The sequence below is a fragment of the Ceratotherium simum genome, chromosome 21 (genome assembly GCF_057802395.1).
Source record: "Ceratotherium simum simum isolate JZ-2026a chromosome 21, ASM5780239v1, whole genome shotgun sequence".
NCBI lineage: Eukaryota > Metazoa > Chordata > Mammalia > Perissodactyla > Rhinocerotidae > Ceratotherium > Ceratotherium simum.
Window position 1 is genome coordinate 45,679,785 of NC_141920.1, and position 18,741 is coordinate 45,698,525.

At 48.4% G+C, this 18,741-nt stretch overlaps 1 protein-coding gene across 1 annotated transcript in view; it reads left to right on the forward strand.

Moving 5' to 3' along the window:
* Positions 1-18,741, forward strand: part of SLC24A3 (solute carrier family 24 member 3) — a 471,543-nt gene that overhangs the window by 333,034 nt on the left and 119,768 nt on the right. The window contains exons 4-6 of the mRNA XM_004433710.3: positions 10,764-10,838; positions 13,970-14,054; positions 14,426-14,529. Of these exons, the coding sequence (XP_004433767.2) occupies positions 10,764-10,838; positions 13,970-14,054; positions 14,426-14,529 (264 nt within the window). The remainder of the gene's footprint in view (positions 1-10,763; positions 10,839-13,969; positions 14,055-14,425; positions 14,530-18,741) is intronic.

An 18,741-nucleotide genomic window follows, 5' to 3' on the forward strand; every position in this document is an offset into this window, starting at 1 on the left:
AGTGTGTGCATGTGCTTGTGAGGAGGGTTACGAAACCAGGAAACATTTCTCCCTCTCCATCATATTTGTCTCCAGTCCCGACAGTAGAGCTTCAGGGGGATTTTATTTACTGTTTCAAAAATGAACTTTTTGAAAAAAACTAGAACTGTGTCTTGATCACAGCACAACTCATTCAGATGGCTACTATAAAAAAAAAAAAAAACAGAAAATAACAGGTGTTGGCGAGGATGTGGAGAATTTGGAAACTTTGTGCACTGTTGGTGGGAATGTAAATGGTACAGCTGCTGTGGAAAAGAGCATGGAGGTTCCTCAAAAAATTAAACATAGACCTACCCTATGATCTAGCAATTCAGCTTCTGGGTATACCCCAAAAGAATTGAAAGCTGGGACTCAAAACAGATATTTATACCCATGTTCATAGCAGCATTATTGACAATAGCCAAAAGGTGGAAGCAACCCAAATGTCCATCGACAGATGACTGAATAAGCAAAATATGGTATATCCATACAATGGAATATTATTCAACCTTACAAAGAAAATTCTGACACATGCTATAACATGGATGAACCTCGATGACACTATGTTAAGTGAAATAAGCTAGTTACAAAAGGACAAATACCATATGATTCCACTTATGTGAGATACCTAGAGTAGTCAAATTTATAGAGACAGCAAGTAGAATGCTGGGGCCAGAGGCTAGGAGAGAGTGAGGAATGGGGAGTTATTGTTAATGGGTACAGAGTTTCACTTTGGGAAGATGAAAAATTTCTGTAGCTGGATGATGGTGATGGTTGTACAGTAGTGTGAATGTTGAATGTACTTAATGGCTTTGAACTGTGCACTTGAAAATGGTTAAATTTGCTGTGTATATTTTACCACAATAAAAAATTAAATAAAATTTTTTAAAAAATCAAATATATGTAATGTATATGTATATACATGTATACACACAAATAGAGAGAGACAGACAGACAGAGAACTAGACACAGAGGCTTTTTTAATGACCTGGTCCCTCTCAGAGAACTTGGCCCTTCTCCTCCCCCAACCAGATTTGCTCTTCTCTGTCTTGCTTGAGGAAGAAAAGCAAGAAATAGGTTTACTTAGAGATGGAAATGGTCCACAAACCCCAGAAAGCAGTTGAGCCTGTGACCCCAAGAGAGAGTGGTGGGGGAGCCACGGGGGGCTCAGACCTCTCCAGCCGTGCAAGGCCTGCCCCCAGCAGCCCCCTGCGTCTCCGAGTGTCGGGCAGCATAAACCCCTGTGGGACCAGAAGTGCACAGTGCCATATTTGTGTTCTCCTTCTTCCTGATCTCGACTTCCTCCTTGCACTTTTACTTCTCCTGTGTTCTGACACTTTGTACTTATTTGTGTTTGCCATTATTTTATGGTATTTGTTCTCATGGTGAGCCTTCGTAAATCCTCGAGGGGGAAGGCAGGTGAAGGGCTGATGTCTTCATGGGTGAATTGTCAGGCTAGATGTAGGAGCCTGTTCATGGCCCTTCCACCTCCTTCTGCTCCTGCGGTCCCTCATCCATCGTGGCTCCCCCTTCTCCTTTCCATCCTTCCCCAGTTTTCCTGGGTGTTATTCTCTGTCTTCACCCCCACTTCCACTGTCCTCTCTTCTCTGCCCTGCTCTGAACCCCGGGAGACCAGTCTCTAAGGACCATATCTCCGGGGGCTCCCATAACTCTGGCTTCCAGGTCAACCAAGGGGAGGCACCCACGGGAGAGGGGAGGGCAGGACGAGAGAGCGGTCGATCGGGGCATTTCTTTCCTGCTCCCTCTTGGCTCGTCTGGCAGCAGCTGCTTCCCTCCACCCTCCGTGAGTACCCGCCTGCTGAGCAGCCTCGTCCCACACGCACCAGGCCACAGCAACTCTGTCCCCTCCTCTCGCACCTCCAGGCCACAGGGAGGGAACAGCTTCCCACGTTGCTAGGCTCTGGGTGCCTTGCGTTCTTTGTTAGTTCCCTCAGCCCTGCCTACAGTGCTTCAAATAAGCCTCCATCAGAGTTCCTTTGGTTAAAAAAGAGTTCTGTTTTGGGGGCCGGCCTGGTGGCATGGCAGTTAAGTGCGTGTGCTCTGCTTCGGCGGCCTGGGGTTTGCAGGTTCAGATCCTGGGCGCAGACCAATGCACTGCTTGTCAAGCCATGCTGTGGCGGCGTCCCATATGAAGTAGAGGAAGATGGGCACGGATGTTAGCCCAGGGCCAATCTTCCTCAGCAAAAAAGAGGAAGACTGGCGTGGGATGTTAGCTCAGGGCTAATCTTCCTCACACACAAAAAAAGAGTTCTCTTTTGAATGGCCTTCTGTTTCCTACCTGGACCCCAAGAGATACACCAAAACTCCCCACCATTCTGGACTTAACTCTCTTTCAAGGGGTCCCACCAGGGGCCTGTGGAAATAGACCAAGGAATGCCAAGGATTCCCTCCCAGAGTGTTCCCTTGGACCACCTGCATCAGAATCACCTGGTACTGGTTAGAAATGCAGATCCTGGGCCCCAACCCAGACCTGCTAGATAGATCTTCTGGAGGGGGTGCTGAGGCCCTCGTTTTATATGCATTTCCCAGGTGACTCTGGTCCACATTAAAGTGCACAGTGATATAGAAACGTGATTCTCTGTTAGTACATTAAATACAAGATCTGGTCACTGCCTATTTTTGAAGTAGTGATGAACATACAGTCTCTGCAGCACTGGTGATGTGATACAAAAGGTCTGTGATTTCTACTGGGGACATTCCAGGTCTTGCCAATGCTACTGTGGCTGATTGCCTATATTCATAGTGGAAGGAAATGCTGAATTCTACTTAGTGGTTAGTGAAAACAAGGATGCAGTTTGTTCGCATCCAAATTAACAAGCTCCTAAAGTCTTTCTAAGTACTCCTTGGGGGGCTAGGGAGTTCAGGGACCCCAGGTTAAGAGCCCCTGTCTTACAGGAGGTCTCTGTAGAAGGGTATTTGGGGCCTTGCAGAGGTTAGAGGAATAGATGCTCCTCAAATAGAGCACAGACAGTCCTCTTCCTGAGATGCTATGTGGTGTGGTGGTTAAGAGCACGGATTCTGGAGGCAGGTCACCTGGGGTCAAATCCTGCCTCCACCACCTACGAGCTGTGTGACCTGAGTCAAGTTACTGAACTTGGTTCCCACCTGCGAGGCTGGATTAAGCCCATTCCCCCCTCCTGCTGCCATTGCGAGGGTCAACGGAGAATGTGTGTGCCTGGCACCCAGTGAGTGCCCTGTAAGGCCCACGTGGGCATCAGCCCAGCTGCATAAACCTGTCCCCAGAGCCTTCCTTTAGTGGATATTGAAGGGAAGTGGCAGTTATCACCCCTACTTCCTTGAGAAACTGATGACCAAAAGAAATAGATGACTTCTTCAAGGACTCAGGAACCAACCTCTCAGAGTGAGAGGCGTCTGGAGTAAGGAAGAGAGGAGAGAGGAAGATGGAAGAGGATGTGGGGGGAACTGAAGCAGTCTTCCCCCACTGAAGTGTTTTTCCAGAAACGGCAAATCTCTCGTTCCCAAGGCTCCAAAACAGTGACCCTAATGTGGTGACCTCCAAGAACAGTGATCAGCATGGGCCTCATCTGGGCATCATGAAACTCCTTTCAAGTGACATAATTATAGGATTTATGCTAATGGAGCAGGTGCATTAACATATACTCATTTCCTTTAGCATTTGAATCCCTGCAAGAGAAACCTTTCCAGTGGGCACTGTTTCCAAAAGACCTTCACAGTGGCAAGTGACAAAATGACCATGGGGGTAGGACTAAGGGAGAGAGTGCCCCTAGACTTTTGGAAGACAGTTGTTTCTGCGAGTGGCCCATTGATTTCAGACTGCATTTTGTTCCTTCTGCAGTCTCCCTTCACCCACTTCCCTCTTGTCTTAGTCTGGGCTCTCCCAGAAGCAGACCCTGTGACAAGGATTGTCAGTGGTGATTTGGGGGTGTTAAGGGAAGTGAGACAGGGAGGGGAAGACTGGTAATAAAAGGTGTGTGGTTGCAACACTGTGGGCGCCTGAAGCTTAATTCAGCTGGGAAACCTGGGGAGACAGAGTAGAGTTACCCCACCCAGGGGGCGAGGAAGCTGGGGTCCTGATCCACCAACTCCCCTCAGTCGCTGTTTGAGGGCTCCCGGGTGGTGTTAATGCCCCAGCACTTCTTGACCGCTTTGTGTAAGATTAAATCGAAAGTTTTCAGACAAATTGAGGCAGATTCTGGCATTTGAAAGGCAGTGGAGCTCTCTTAATTAATAAGGCCTGAGGAATATGGTAGGACCAGGGGGCACCCATAGCCATCTGCTACATTCCTCTTCCCACCCCGCCACATCCTCTTGGTCAGAACCCTGGTCTAGCTGTGAGGCTCAGCGTCTCTCTCTCTAGTCACTAGAGACAGTAAGTGTTTCCAGAAGAACAATGTCCATCCTGGTAGCGGAACCCAAGAGTGGCCAGGTAAGTCAGTCCCACCATGGCATCATCAGGCCATTAGATACCAAGCCCATAATGGGGGGAAATGATTTTTTTAAAAAATAACATTTTTTTCTGAGTCTATTCATATATGATCACTTGAAACTATGAAAAAGACAAGGAAAAAGGAATATCTTTTTTGGTTATTATTCAAACCATATTCTCTGAGAGATTTAGAACAATTTTTCCACAATGGCTAGAGTTCTATAGATCTTCCCTAGGAATTGCTTCTCCAGCACCACCTTCATTGAAATTAAGACAGGGCCACGCTAGTGCAGAAGATGTAGTAAAAGGAAATTGTCTGTGAAAACCGCTGACAGTAGATCCCACATAGAACAGCAGGGTTAATATCATGCCGTTGGGATACATTTGCCCTCACAATTGAGAAGCCCTTATGTATATCGACATTTCAGCTAGAGCCTGTTCACCTACATTCAGCCACAGGCAGTGATGATTTCCTGTTACCTTAAGTATTTTTCAGTTTAACCACTATCGCCAAAATTCTCTAGTTTTATTAGTCTACCAACCTTTGAAATTGCCTGATGAGATAGTTTTTGTTTTTCCAAATCCCAGTTCAACAGCCACTTCTTCCGTGAAGCCTTCTCTGACCTCCTTCACTACCCTTGCCCAGCAGAATGAGCCTTCTGTGCCCCATATCAGTCAGGGAGGTACATGGCTGCAAGTACAGAAACCCCAACTAATGGGAACTGAGGCAAACAGGGGGCTCATTTTCTCACACAGTAAGACGTACAGAGGGAGCTGGTTTCTGGCATTAGATCAGCTGGTGAATGGCATCCTCAGGGCTCTGCCACCCTTAGCATGTTTGTGTGTTTCTTCATGCTTGTTGTCTCATGGTCATTCAATGGCTGCTGCCATTCCAGACATCACATCCAAGTTTAAGGCAGGAAGAAAGGGTGACTTTAGTTGGATCTGTCCCTTATTCCCATTGGCCATAATATTGTTATATGGCTATGGCTAGTTCCAGGGAGACTAGAAAAGCTGAGTATGTTGTCATTCAGAACAACAGAAAGTCTGCCTTCTTGGAAGTTACTTATCATTATTGTTGTTTTACTATGGCTCTTTTTATCACCTTGGCTCTATCTGTTACATATTGCCATAATAATGCTCTGAAACAAATGGCCTCAAAACCTCAGTGACACACAACAATAAACATCTATTTAGCTCCTGGGTCTTTGGGGTCCAGCTGAACTGGGTTGAGCTGGGCTCGCCCATGTCTGGGGGTTAGCTGCTTGTCAACTGATCTCTGTCAGCCTCGGCTGGGACAATGGGGACAGCTCAGCTCTGCTCCACGTGACTCTTGTCCTCCTGCAGGCTAGCTGGGGCACATCCTCATGGCGTTGTTGTTGTTCTGTGAGGTGCTTTGCTGTCCAAACCCGCTTGTTCATTTGTTTCCATTTACTCCTCACAATAGGCTCGTAAGCTAACTAGAGAGCCTGATGTGATTGGTCTCGTGTTGAGGCTAAGTGAGGTAAGGAGAGTCGCTCAAGGTCACACAGCTTGGACATGTCAAGTCCAGGACTGGAGGCGAGGTCCTTTACCCCGTGCTGGGCTTCCCCCAAGGCTCCAGGCTGCCTCTCTCTCTCAGCTGCTGTGCCAGTCAGTGCTACTCAGGCATTTCCCGGGACGCCTTACCAAGGTCACGCCAGCCTCTCTGGGAGCACTGCCCTCCTTGGAGTCATGTAAGTGGGGCCCTCATTCTGTGCAAGCCCACCCTGAGACAGGGCAGATATGAACGTGGGAAGGACACAGTTACTGCCCTTCAAGAGAAAGGAGGCCCGATGCACACACATAAACTATGGCTCACGGTCCAGGCAGCACATCATTAAGGCCAAAGTACAGATTCCCACACCTGGGGCCCTGCTAAGTTTTTGGGGAAGAGGAGCCCCTGGTCGTGATCCTTGAGCTGAAGCTCAAATAGATACCCCCTCTCCTGTCCAGACGCCCCTCGTTCATCATTTGCACATCCACTTGCTCTATTGCTGTGGCCAGGCCGCGGGCTCGGGTGCCAGGGTGCGCTGCAGCACGTGCGGGCCGTCCCAGGGTATTGGGCCAGTGCCAGCACGCTTGAGACTTCAAATCTGTGTCGTATTTTGTAGAGTGCCTTGTGAAGATAATAATATTTAAAAAGAACATCACCCAACAATTCCACATCTGGAAATTAATCTTAGAAATGTAAAAGGATATATGTTTAAAGATTTTCTTTGCAGCAGTGTTAATGATCCATTCATTTATAGAGGAAAATAGGAAGCCACTGAAAATAAAAAGGGAGCAAGGGTTTACTCATGTTCATGCTGCTCACATTTAAACATTTATGTAAATGGTATATTTGCATGTCAGTAGGTAATCAAAATAAAACTTGTAAAATAAATAAATAAGAACATCAATGGATCTGACCAGCAGCCCCCAAAAGTGAGTGGCTGTGATTCTGAAACTGTCCCTCCCTCTGTGGTTGGGGAAGACAGCCTATTAGAGGGGGGGCTGAAATAGAAAGTGGCGCTGGGCGGGTGAACCAGAAATGCCCTCTGTTCGGGAGGCAGCGGGGCCTGTGGGAAAGCTCCAGAGGGCCCTGGGGGACTATCCAAGCCCTGCCCCTCGCTGGCTGTGTGTCCTTGGACAAGTTACTACGCTCTCTGAGTCGTCTGGGAAATAGGGCCGGTAGCTCCCTGCCTCCCACAGGAGTTGAAAGAATTAAGTGAGATGGTTCTCGTAAAGGACTGAGAGCGTGCCTGAATTCCTGGACCAACAAATCGTGACATGTCATTAATAGTGTTGTTACTATTATTGTCATTATCATCAATGATATTATTCTATCCTTTAGAAATAGGAATGGTCAAATTAATCCAAAAAGGCCATACTCTCTAAAATATTTGGGCCAGTTGTATTGATAGTACCATCAATATCAGTAGGCTCTCCGCATCTTAGTTTGACTTTGTACATTTGTTTTGGTCCTTTGTTCCAGTTTGTTTTTGTTTTTTTATTAGTAGTAGTAGACTTCTTTTGAGCAGTTTTAGGTTCAAGAAAATGGAGCAGAAGTACAGATGCCTCCTGCCCCCGACACATGCACAGTCCCCCCCCCCCCACCAATATCTTGTTGTTTGGTTTATTTTTCCAGTGGGTAACATGGCAGAGAGTTAGAGCAGAGTTTCTTGTAAGCAAAGTGGCAGGCCCATCCTCCGACGCCAGGAGGTGCCCTGCAGCTGGAAAGGAGCCCCATGGCCTGCAGGCCCCTGGGTATCCAGAAGGGTTTTGCCACAGGGTGTCTGATCGAGGTTGGGTGTTCCCACCTCACGCTGCCTTGTGCACAGGAACTAACGTGGCTTTCAGTAGCCATCACCCTTGAGAGCACGGAGAGCCTGGCAGATCTATTCATTTCTCGTTCCAGTCCAAGCGTTGATATTGCAGGGTGTTAGATGGAGCTTCTTGCCTCAAAACAGGATCGGGACATAATATTGGAACGTAGCCTTGGAGAGCTGGTGTATGGACTTCTGAGCAGCACTGGGGGTTCAGCGAGTTGAGTATGTCAGCTGCAGACAGCTTATTCAGTTCTTGGTTGATCCACAGATGTACAGCTCTGTCTTCCAATTACTGCACTGGGCTGTCCTTTCAAAAATAATGATAAAGCCTGCATATCATTGGATCAGCCAGGTCATACAGCAAAAGAGGGTTTGAATCCATTGCAATTTAGGAATGTATATTCTGACTCATCCACAAAGCTGTAAAATACAGTATTAATTTTTTTAAATTGATATTTTCCAAAAAATAAACACCCCACAGGCAAATAATTTTGTACAGATTATGAATAGACCAAGCAATAGGAAGTTATTTTTAAGGCTTTTCTGCATGCCAGGCTCCTCAGAGATTAGAAAAGTATAAGACAGTGTCCTTACCACTCAAATCCTCCAGCACCTACAAAAATCACACAGTGAACAGAAATTCAAGGTGGACAAATCAGAAAATATAGATAGGAATTATAAAATACAGATAGAGTCACACCAACCAAGGGAGAAACTGTTTTGATTTATGGCCTTACAGACTCTTATATGCAAATATATAAGTGTGTGTGTGCACTCATGTACATAGATAATTTAACAAAAAAGAGATTGTACACGCTATTTTGTAACATTTTTCATTTAGTATCATAAATGTATCATAAATATCTTTCCTTGTCACTAAATCTGGATTTACATAATCCCTTTTAACAGTATTTCATTGCATGAGGAATCCTAGTTTATGTAACCCATCCCCTGTGGTATAGTTTGTTAGGTTTTGATAATTTATTATAGTCAGCATTTTGGAATAAATATTCCTGGCGTGTATGTTTTAGTGCCTTTGTCTGATACTTCCACAAAATCAAGTGTTAAGATACACTTTAGGATCTTACAATCTGGTTGAAGGGATCAAACACATACATGTGAAAGAAAAAACCAGTTTATAATGGGAGGGAGGGGTGTCTAAATTAGTGCCACAGCCAAGAGTCAAGGCCAGAGAGATCATTTCTTGCTTGGGTTGCTACAGAAGGCTCCATGAAGGACAGCTGCTAGTGACAGAAGCAACTCAAATCAGCTTCAGTGTAAAAGGCATATTATTGCCTCATGAAATTAGAAAGTCCACTTTGGTTTCAGAGTGAGCCAGGTCCACGGTTCTCATGGTGTCATTGGGCACCAGTGTGTGTGTGTGTCTCTGCCTGTCCCATATCTGGGTTCAGTTTCCTACTGTGTGAGCTCGTTCTCAGGCAAGCTCTCTGACAGTAGCCTCCAGCAGCTCCCGACTCAGGTGGTGTTTATGTCTCTAAGGCGAGAGCTCCTTTCTCCCAGCTTCTCTGTTAATCCCTGCTCAGCCCCTTGCAGACCTTCTGCCCACCCCCACTGTGTGACGGAGAAGGGGGTGTTCTGGTGGCCAGCCTGGGACATGTGCCTGCGCCCTGTAGTGAGAGAGGTGGGGGTGTGTGGCTGAAGGCCCTTCCCGTGGAGCAATTCTCAAAAGGAAAAGATGCTGGGAGGTCAAAAAATGAGAGAGATGTCAGTACTGAGGTTGCTGGAAACTGAAGGCTGAGCAGGGCACCCGTTAGAAGCTTTGGGCTGCAAGTAACAGGGAAACTCCAAATCAAACGGGCCTGTTTGCCAGTGTGTTATGTTATGAAGGCCAGAGGCAGAGTGGGCTGTAGCACCACGGGATCAATGGCTCAGTGATGTCATTAAGTTGACTCAGGTCAGCTCAGTCAGATTTCCCTCAAAGTGGCTGCCAGTGGCAATCAGGACCCCCAGCTTTCTTATCCACAGCCAGCACTGGAGGGTGAGACACAGTGCCCTCTGGCAAGGACTGTAAAGCCTCTCCTGCCCTCTGATTGGGCCAGCCTAGGTCATGTGCCCACCCCTGAACCAATAGCCATCACTGGGGAATAGTACACGCTGATTGGCCAGTAGTATCTGCTCCTGGAGGAAAGGGTGGGGTCACCTTCACATGGGGTGTGGTGGATATTTGGACAAAACTGGGATCCCATTAGGAAGGACTGGTCATGGATGCTGGGTGGTCAACCAACAATGTAGTCTGAATAAGATTTCGTGAGTTAGAGAGGAAACATAAAGTTAGGTAAGTAGAGAAGTGATTAGAATTCCAGAAGATACCCTGGTCACAGCTGACCAGAGATGTGGAACCAAGATTGCAGATTGTCCTACAGGGAACAGGAGAGTGAACAAGCTCAGCTGGAAGTATTCATTTATTTATTCCTTCATTGCACAGGTATTTATTGAGCACCTACTATATACCAGGCCCTGTGCTGAGTGCTAGGGATAAATGAGATAGATAATGGTCATATGCTCATGGACTTCTAGTGGAGGAGATAGACGACAAACTAATTTAGTATCTAATATGTCAAGAAAAACAAAGCAGGATAAGGGGATAGAGAGAAATGGGAGGGAGGGGAGTCCGGGCCTCTTGCTTAGACTGACATTAAATCAAGAACCTGAAGGAATGATGGAGTGAACCAAAGTGATCTGGGTGAGCATGTTCTGGGCAGAGGGAATAGCAAGTGCAAAGGCCCTGGGGCAGGTGTCTGTGACGTGTTTGGAGGACAAGGGGAAGAGTGGTAGGCAATGCGGTCAGAGAGGAGGGGTGAGATCACGTAGGGCCTCACAGGCATTGAAAGACTTTGTACTTAACTCTGAGTGAGATGGTAAATTCATGATGGCAGAGGATGTTACTGAAGCAGAGGGTGGCTGGACCCTCACCCCAGTGGCTCTGCCCTGACTCTGACTTTAACCCCTTCTCTCCTCTCTTCCAGGCCATGTACATGTTCTACGCGCTGGCCATTGTGTGTGATGACTTCTTCGTCCCCTCCTTGGAAAAGATCTGTGAGGTACATGCCTCATATTCTCGGTGTGTCTGAGCCGGGCACTGCTCCAGCCTCCTCCACTGAGGTCTCAGGGAGCCCTCCGTGCAACCAGGGGTGGGAATGCCAGGCACCACCATGCTTCAGAGCGATGGGCAATATTAGAATAAAAGCTCCATCCGTCTGCTCTGAATTTCCCAATACTGATCCATGTCAGGCTTTAACGCATACGACCAGCTCTCCCTGCTCCATTTGGCCATAAATCAAGGTGCTATTTGTGTTCAGCTCCCATTTTTTTTCTCTCAAAAGTCCTGCTCTTCCTTTCTCTCTGTCACTTTCTCTATCTCCCTCTCCTCTGTTTCCTTCTGCCCCCATAACCCTCCTTCCGTGATTCGTGGGCCCTTGCAGAGTGAGAAATCCTCAGCCGCACACCTCCATCCCCCTTCCTCTCTCTGTATATGGACAGAAGTGCTCCAAGCAGAGGGCTGAAAGGCGGGAGGATGAAAGAGTGGGCCGCAGAGACCAGGAAAGGGCCTCTGTTCCAAATCAGACCACTGAATACCAAGCTAAATCCCTTTCATCAGAAAATATTCAGCATATCTAGAACTCTTTCATTCTCTTGCTTCTTTCATCTCTTTGTCTGTTTTGAAATGTAGTTTCCTTTATCTGGAAGCTTTCCATTTTATTTTATTTTAATTCAGAATCCCATTTCAGAAAGGATCTCTCCCAGACACGCCTCCCATCAGGGACTCAAGTTTCTTTCTGTAGTTCTCAGACTTTGGTGTCCCTCCCCTGTCCTCCCTCCCTTCCCTCGTGTGTCTGATTCATAAGGTCTTAGGGGACAGCCGGGGACAGAAGTTGCATTTCTGTTAAGTTCCCAGGTGATGCTGAGGCTGCTGGTCCGGAAACCACACTTTGAGAACCACTGACTTAAGCAGTTGCTTCTACATCCTGGAAGTCTGTTAGTTTTGTGTACTTGTTCCACAATAACCCCAGAGAGGCCCGGGAGTGGGTTCCTTCATACAGTGGAAACAGGAGAAGGAAAGTGAGTGAGCTGGTGTCTGAGAGGGGCAGTGGGCGAGTGGGGAAGCCCTTTGTCCAAAGCGATGTCACCTGAGAACAGGGTCGCCTTGTGTGGCAGGGGAGGAAGTGCTGAAGCACCTGTCATTAGGGTCATTTGTGATCTCTGAAATACCACCATTTGGTGGTTTATTCTTCGTGCAAAGCAAACTACTCTCTCTCTTTCCCACACAACTTTTTCTTTAACTAGCAAAGCCCCTGTTCTGGAAGTGTACATACAATTGTCAGAATGTATTCTTCTTAATTGAAGAAACTCACAGAACCTGAAGAAACTCATAGAACCTGCAAGCACGCCCCCCTGAGGAGAAAACACGATGAAAGACAGCGTGGGCCTTGCCGTCTGCGGGCCGGGTTGTAAGGCGCAGAGCTGCTCCAGAGTGATACGCGCAGGGGGCTGGCTGAAGTGCCGGGGAATTGGAAAGTGCAGAGGGAGAAAACGAAGGGGGAGATTGATTCGTCCAGGGGGTCAGGGGAGGGCTCCTGCAGGGGCAGGACTGGAGCAGCCTTGGAGGGAGGGTCTCAGTGGCAGCAAGTTTCAAGGAAAGATATTTGAGCAGAGAAGAGTCTGAGCCATAGAGCCAAGCGGGAGAACCCGGGGCTGAAATCATTGTGCAGGGAGCCCAGGGTGTCAGGAGTTTTTCCGTCTTCAGGAGGGAGCTGGGAAGGCTTTTGACGACCATGTTCTGGTAGATGGAAGGAGTCCAGAGGCAAGAAGACTCCCCAGACTGGATGGTTCTGAGCATCCAGTGAGATGTTGCCAGGGCTGAAGTGAATTAGGGATGAAAGGTGGGGGGATGTGAGGAGATCTGGAGGAAGAAGCACACTGAGCGGATGAAGGAGAGAGAGGAACTGGAGATGAGCCCAAGGTGTGGACTCCACAGCCAGTGCCCCATCAGGGAGCCGGAGCTGCAGCAGACACAGCAGTGCTAGGCTCACAGCTCGTGGCAGGTCTTGGCCAACCACCCCAGGAGTGTGAGCTCTGCATCAGGTTACCTCCCCACAGACTCCCTGCCCTGGTGGGACAAGATGCCCCCGGCGCCCCTCACAGCCACATCTTTCAACTTGAGGCATCAGTACCCTCATCTTAGGATCTTCTCGGAACTCTATGTGAAGTTTAGCTGTTCAGTCTAGATCCAACAAACCCAGGATTCCAGGTCAAAATGCTCAGTTAGGGATCCTGCTGCAGCTCGTTGCTGGTCAGTGGAGCCAGCGGCCTTCGCCGAGGCCATGCTGCCCCTCCATGGCTGAGCAAGGAAGTGCAGCTGCTGGTGCCCTGGGAAGAGGCACAGCATCATTCAAGGCTAGCGTCTCTTAGCTGAGATGCCAGGAGGGGATCGGCTATTTCCTGACAGCCAGCAGCTTACCTTCTGGGTCATGACTGAATGCAGAAAAGCTGAACATGCTAACCAGCCTCTGATGTGTACTTGTCTTCTTGCCCATCCCCTTTTGGACTAACAAACAGGGTAACCTGGAGGGTTCGTTGTGTAGACTGTCTTCACGGGGCTCTCCATCACTTTCTGCTCCCCCTACCCTGGGGTGTCAAGACTGCATTGAGACTGGGGAGTGGGTTTCAGGAAGGTGAGCCTCCCCACCCCCGAGCCTCAAGCCTCCTAGGATCAAGGCTCGCAGACTGATTACCATGAGCCTAATTCAGCCTAAGAGACACACGGTGTTGAAAAAAATCAGGATATTTTGCATAAAAATGTGGATTTTGGCATCTCTGAAAAAATAAGCATATTTGGCAACACCAAGGGAGCTGAGCACCGCTGCCTTTAGAAAGGAGGTGAATGCCCACCGGGCCTCTCACCTGCCCACTGCACTCCTCCCTGTTATCTGCACAGTCCCAGGGGGCATTTGGGTTGGGGACCCCTAGATCGTATCCAGAGCCCTCTCCCTGACCCTGCGCCTTGAGGAGGATGGTGAGAGGATCCGTGGCCCAGCCGGGCTTCGGGCAGGAGTGGCTGCGCTCCAGGAGGCAGGGGAGGAGTCGGGGGACTGAGCTTGGAACCTCGGCCGTCAGGGTCGCCTCTGTTTCCGGGGAAGCCCAGCTCACCGTATTTGTCCTTGCTCCTCTGCAGCGCCTGCACCTCAGTGAAGATGTGGCCGGGGCCACGTTCATGGCGGCAGGCAGTTCGGCCCCAGAGCTATTCACGTCAGTCATAGGTAGGTGCCGACCTGGAGAATGTCTCAGCCCTGCCCTCTCGAAAGGACAAGGGCTCTGGAGACCGACGGCCTTCCAGCGGGTTGTCTAACAGGCAGTGAGAATCTCCAGGCCCCGAGGAGCAGAACGCCAGCCTCCCACCCCACTGTGGTTGCTGGTATTATTTTATTAAAGTGATGCTTTTACTTTGCATGAATGTGCCAGTGATCCCATGGGACAGTCCCAATGCAGGTTAGAGAGCTCTCTCCAATCCTTGGCTGTTTCCTGTAGATCTTGAGAACAGTTTAACTTAATGCTTATGAAAGCTCCCCTGCACCCACCTTGGAAAGCAACCTGTCACAACAGCCAGGCTGACGTTGGGTCTGTGTTTTAGGCGTCTTCATCACCAAGGGCGACGTGGGAGTTGGGACCATCGTGGGCTCTGCAGTGTTCAATATCCTGTGTATCATCGGTGTCTGTGGGCTCTTCGCCGGGCAGGTAAGAGTGACGGCAGAACATGGCATCTGGGAGCGGCAGCGTGGAGGTGAGGCAGGGGCCTGTCTGGCAGGAGCACAGCCAGCATGGAGCCAGGGGTCTGGGGCCGTGGTGCTGTGGGATCTCACACCCAGGAGGCTGGCCCAACTGGAAACTGTCAGGCACCGTTATTTGGTCTCTGTGTTGATGGAATACCAAGTGTCCTGGTCCATGTAAACAATTAACCAGCCTGAAGATGAGGGCCGTGAATCTGAAGGTGTCACACTCATTTTGATGTGTTACTGATCTGAACTGGAATGACCTACAGCAATTTTAGGTATGGTTTTGCCTCAGTGGAAACAGGGTAAATAAGGGAGAGTGAGATAGGAAATGACACAGATTTTTTCTGCTAAAAACAATTTGCAGTCATCACGTTTAAGACCCAATCTTTCCTTTTCTATAGTGATCAAGCATTTTTTTTACATGTTCGCTTTATCTTGCTTTGGGGTCATGAGGGGCTTTGCATTTCTGTGTTTTATCCGTGGAGACTATTCCACTGCCAGGGGGTGTCATGGGTCCGTGTTCTTTGTGAACTCTGGTGTCTGTTTTGGAAAGTCTTGGGAAGACACCCAGAAGTCACCAGAGTGTGAGGCTGCCTGGCAGCCTTGACGTTGCAGGGCACCCAAGGGTTTGCAGCCATCCTGCTGGCTCTGATGTCCTAGTTTCTTCATAGAAATTCTATTCAGAAACAACATGATCCTGAGCTCTCTGCCCAATCATCCAGGACTCTGAGTATCTTCTAAGAAAAGTGACTTCTAGAAGCTTACTGAGGGCGCTCCACTTGCAGTATCGAGGAAACTGGTGATCCTAACCAGCTCCCTCAGTATGGAGGATGCAGCTTCTTGCTAGAAGCAGCAGGTTGGTTTGGAAGGCTAAGGAAAGGTCTCCCACATCCTTTACCAGGCTCCTCCATCATTCAGTCAGCCGGCCAGGGGCGCCCGATGCTGCCCGTCTCTCTAAGGCCGCCTAGAGAGTCTCTCATGCAGGATGCACTCTGGCACGCCACAGCTGTTCTCCACTGCCCGCTTTTTACCTCCATCACCTTCATGCCAATTGATTTGTCTGGGTTGCCTGGTGGGTTTGTAGCTTCTGGGTGACAGGCAGAGAGACACCTTGGTCTCATCAGGAATCGGCTCCAGAGCCCACAGGTGGACGGTTACTTCTGAGAAGAGGCTCTTGGATAGCTGCGTCCATACATGGTGATTGAGTTCTGCCCCACTTGCTAGACTGAACATTTTCTTTTTTCTCACCGTTTTGGTCCATTATCTCATTCTTAGATTTTGTGGACCCACGATATGGTGTTTTTTAGATCTCCTATAAATGTGGTTAATACCAAAAAACAAATGACTATCTTTGCCTTGGGCACCATTTGCACTTCCCAGGCTCTCGTCTGTGTTGGGTGCCTTCTCATTGCCTTCCGGAGATGAACAGTCACATCCTGCAGAAGAGCCTGTTGCTGTTGGCACTCTCTTAATTATTATTGTCACCATTAGCAGTATGATTATTAGCCTGGCCGTTATTAGTGTTGTCATTAGTTCATTAGTCATTTGTACCTGAAGCCTGATGCAAAAGCAACCCCAAAGAGGGAGAAATGATGTAAAGAAATGAAACAGATGACTGGGAAGCGTCTTGTAAATGCCATGCAGCTAATTACATATGAAGTGGCTTGAATGCTTTTGGGTTTCATAATTTATTAGTAATGTGATTAATCACTGGCTTGGTTAGAACAGCTGCATAAAAGACAAATTGCTTCCTGAACTTCAGCAAGTGCTGGTATCAGTCACTTTACCTCCTCTGGAAGGTCTTTGTCAAGCTCATCTCACAACCCTGAATGATCGTGGTGAGAGGTACTCACCACGATGATATTAGAAGTAGCCCACGTGATGATTCTGGGGCCAGCCCTGCCTTCTGTCTTTCCTTGTCCTGTGCCCACTCGGAGAGTTCCAAGTCCATCCAGCTCTCTCTTTCAGGGCTTTGTAGAATCCCTGAAGTCTTTGCAGAGGGAGCAAAATGGTGTTTTGGAAAGAACATGAGCCTGGGAATCAGACTGGCCTGGGCTGGAATCCTGAAGCTGCCATATGCTGGCTGGGGAGCCTTGGGGGAGGTCCTTCACCTCTCTCAGCCTCAGCTTTCTCATCTATGGAGTGGGTATAAGTGCACTAACCTCCTAACATCGCTGTCAGGATGAAACGTAACATGTTCAGCGTTAAACAGCACCGGGCCCACACGGTAAATGCTCGATAAAGTGAGACACAGTTATCAGCTCTCAGAAGAATAATGATCCCTGGGATCCTCGTCTCCAAATTCCACCCTAGGTCACTGTGATCATTTGACCAAACAGTTGGTGGAACTCACTCGCTAACTAGTGGAACAGCTGCAGGATGCCCAGTGGGGAGAGAAGGGAAGGCCAAGGAAGTCTTCTAAGTGAAAATCGAAATGAGGAGATGTTGACAGAACGGTCTCGGAGGACCGGTCCTTACCTCTGTGCTGTCTGATCAGTGGGTGGAAAAGAAAGATGGGTAAGTAATGAACGCTGCCTTAAATCTTGAGAAGCCCTCCCAGGGTGGTGTAGCCGGTGCAGTGTAATGTTACCGCAGAAGGTGGGTGTTGGGAATTGAACTGATTAATAAATCCAATCACAGGTCTCACTCAGCATTGTTATTTATGTTGCTCCGCACTTTCCTCTGGCTGGGAGAATCACCACCGAGTGCCCGTGGGCCTCTCTCTAATGTGTTCCAGCGTGAAGGGCTGCTCGTGACCAAGTCTGTTACCCATCTGAAATTAAAGTAATTAAGCCGTAAGGTTTGAGTTCCTGTCTCAATTAGGGTTTTGATGAATTCGATGTAATTAAATGTCTGCTGTATTTGCAGTTTCCAAGCATACCCAGGCTTTGGTGTTCACCTAAGGTACTTTGGGGAGTTTTACGGGAGAAGAAGGAAATTGCTTCTTAGAAAGTGGCTCATCTAGTGATTCTTGGCGTCCCCGCAAGACGTTTACAGCACTGTGGCCCTACAAGTTTTCTTTACTGAAAAACAAAAAAAAATAAAAACAAAGAGCAGATACCATACTCTGATGCAGCTTATTAAGTTTCACATATTGTATTGAAAGAACTTCATGCCAGTTCTGTAAAACAATGTACTTATGCATTTAAATCCTCCATCCAGCGCATGTTAAGCTTCAAAGACATAACCACAAACAGAGAGTAAACAGTTCGACTGCATCCCAGATTAGGACTTGCGTATTCCGGTTATTACGGGCCGGCAGATGGCTCCGGTTTATAATGAAGAGCTCCGACACCAGTACTCCTGGCAGCTTCCAAATGTGCCTGATGTGCTCTGGCGAGGTCCATCTGATCTTGGCTGGGTTTGCCTTTCATCAAATACCCTGTCCATGCTGGTCCCTTTACACAAACCCGAGCAACACCCAGAGGTTACACACCTCAATTGAAACCTGCCTTTGATTGGTTTCCCCAGAAGGAGAATCTAAGCAACAATTCAAGTTCAAGTAGTTTATTAAAAGGGTGATCCCAAGACATGCCAGCCGGGGAGTGGGGGAGTGAGACAGGGAAGAGAAAGCGGCCAAGGAAAGTGTGTTAGCACGCAAGCTACCACTGGGGCAGCTGGGATTCACTTCTTCTGGGGGAACTGGGAGGTGGAGCAGAACACGGGCCCCCACGTTACCTCACACAAGGGGAAGGGGGCTGGGGTCTTGATCCAGTGACCTCCACCAGCTCTTGGTCAAGGACTGCACCTGAAGCCCGTGAATTCCCCGACATTCCAGCTTGCCGGGCATAGGTAGGATGGACTTGGGGCGCAGAGAAAGCCTCCAAGCGAGGAGACGTAGGAGCTGGCCTTTGGAAGGACCTGAAATGGCAAAAGTGGGGAGACGTGAGTGGGGCCCATAGAGCATTTGCTACAGACTCAAGACTAAGTTTTTAAAAATAAGCTACGCGGTGGGTCCCACCTCCACCTCCCTTGGATGAAACACAAGCATTAGTACTAGGCTGACTATTAAGGGTTCAGGGCCAGGACATCTTGCATTTAGGTAATTTCCTCTAATGTGAAAAATAATGGCTACCATGCAAGGCACTTTCTGCTTCCAATTAGGACACAGAAGACCTTAGCTCCCACGGGAGCACCAAAAAAAATCTGGATAATGTGAAAACATTCTTATATA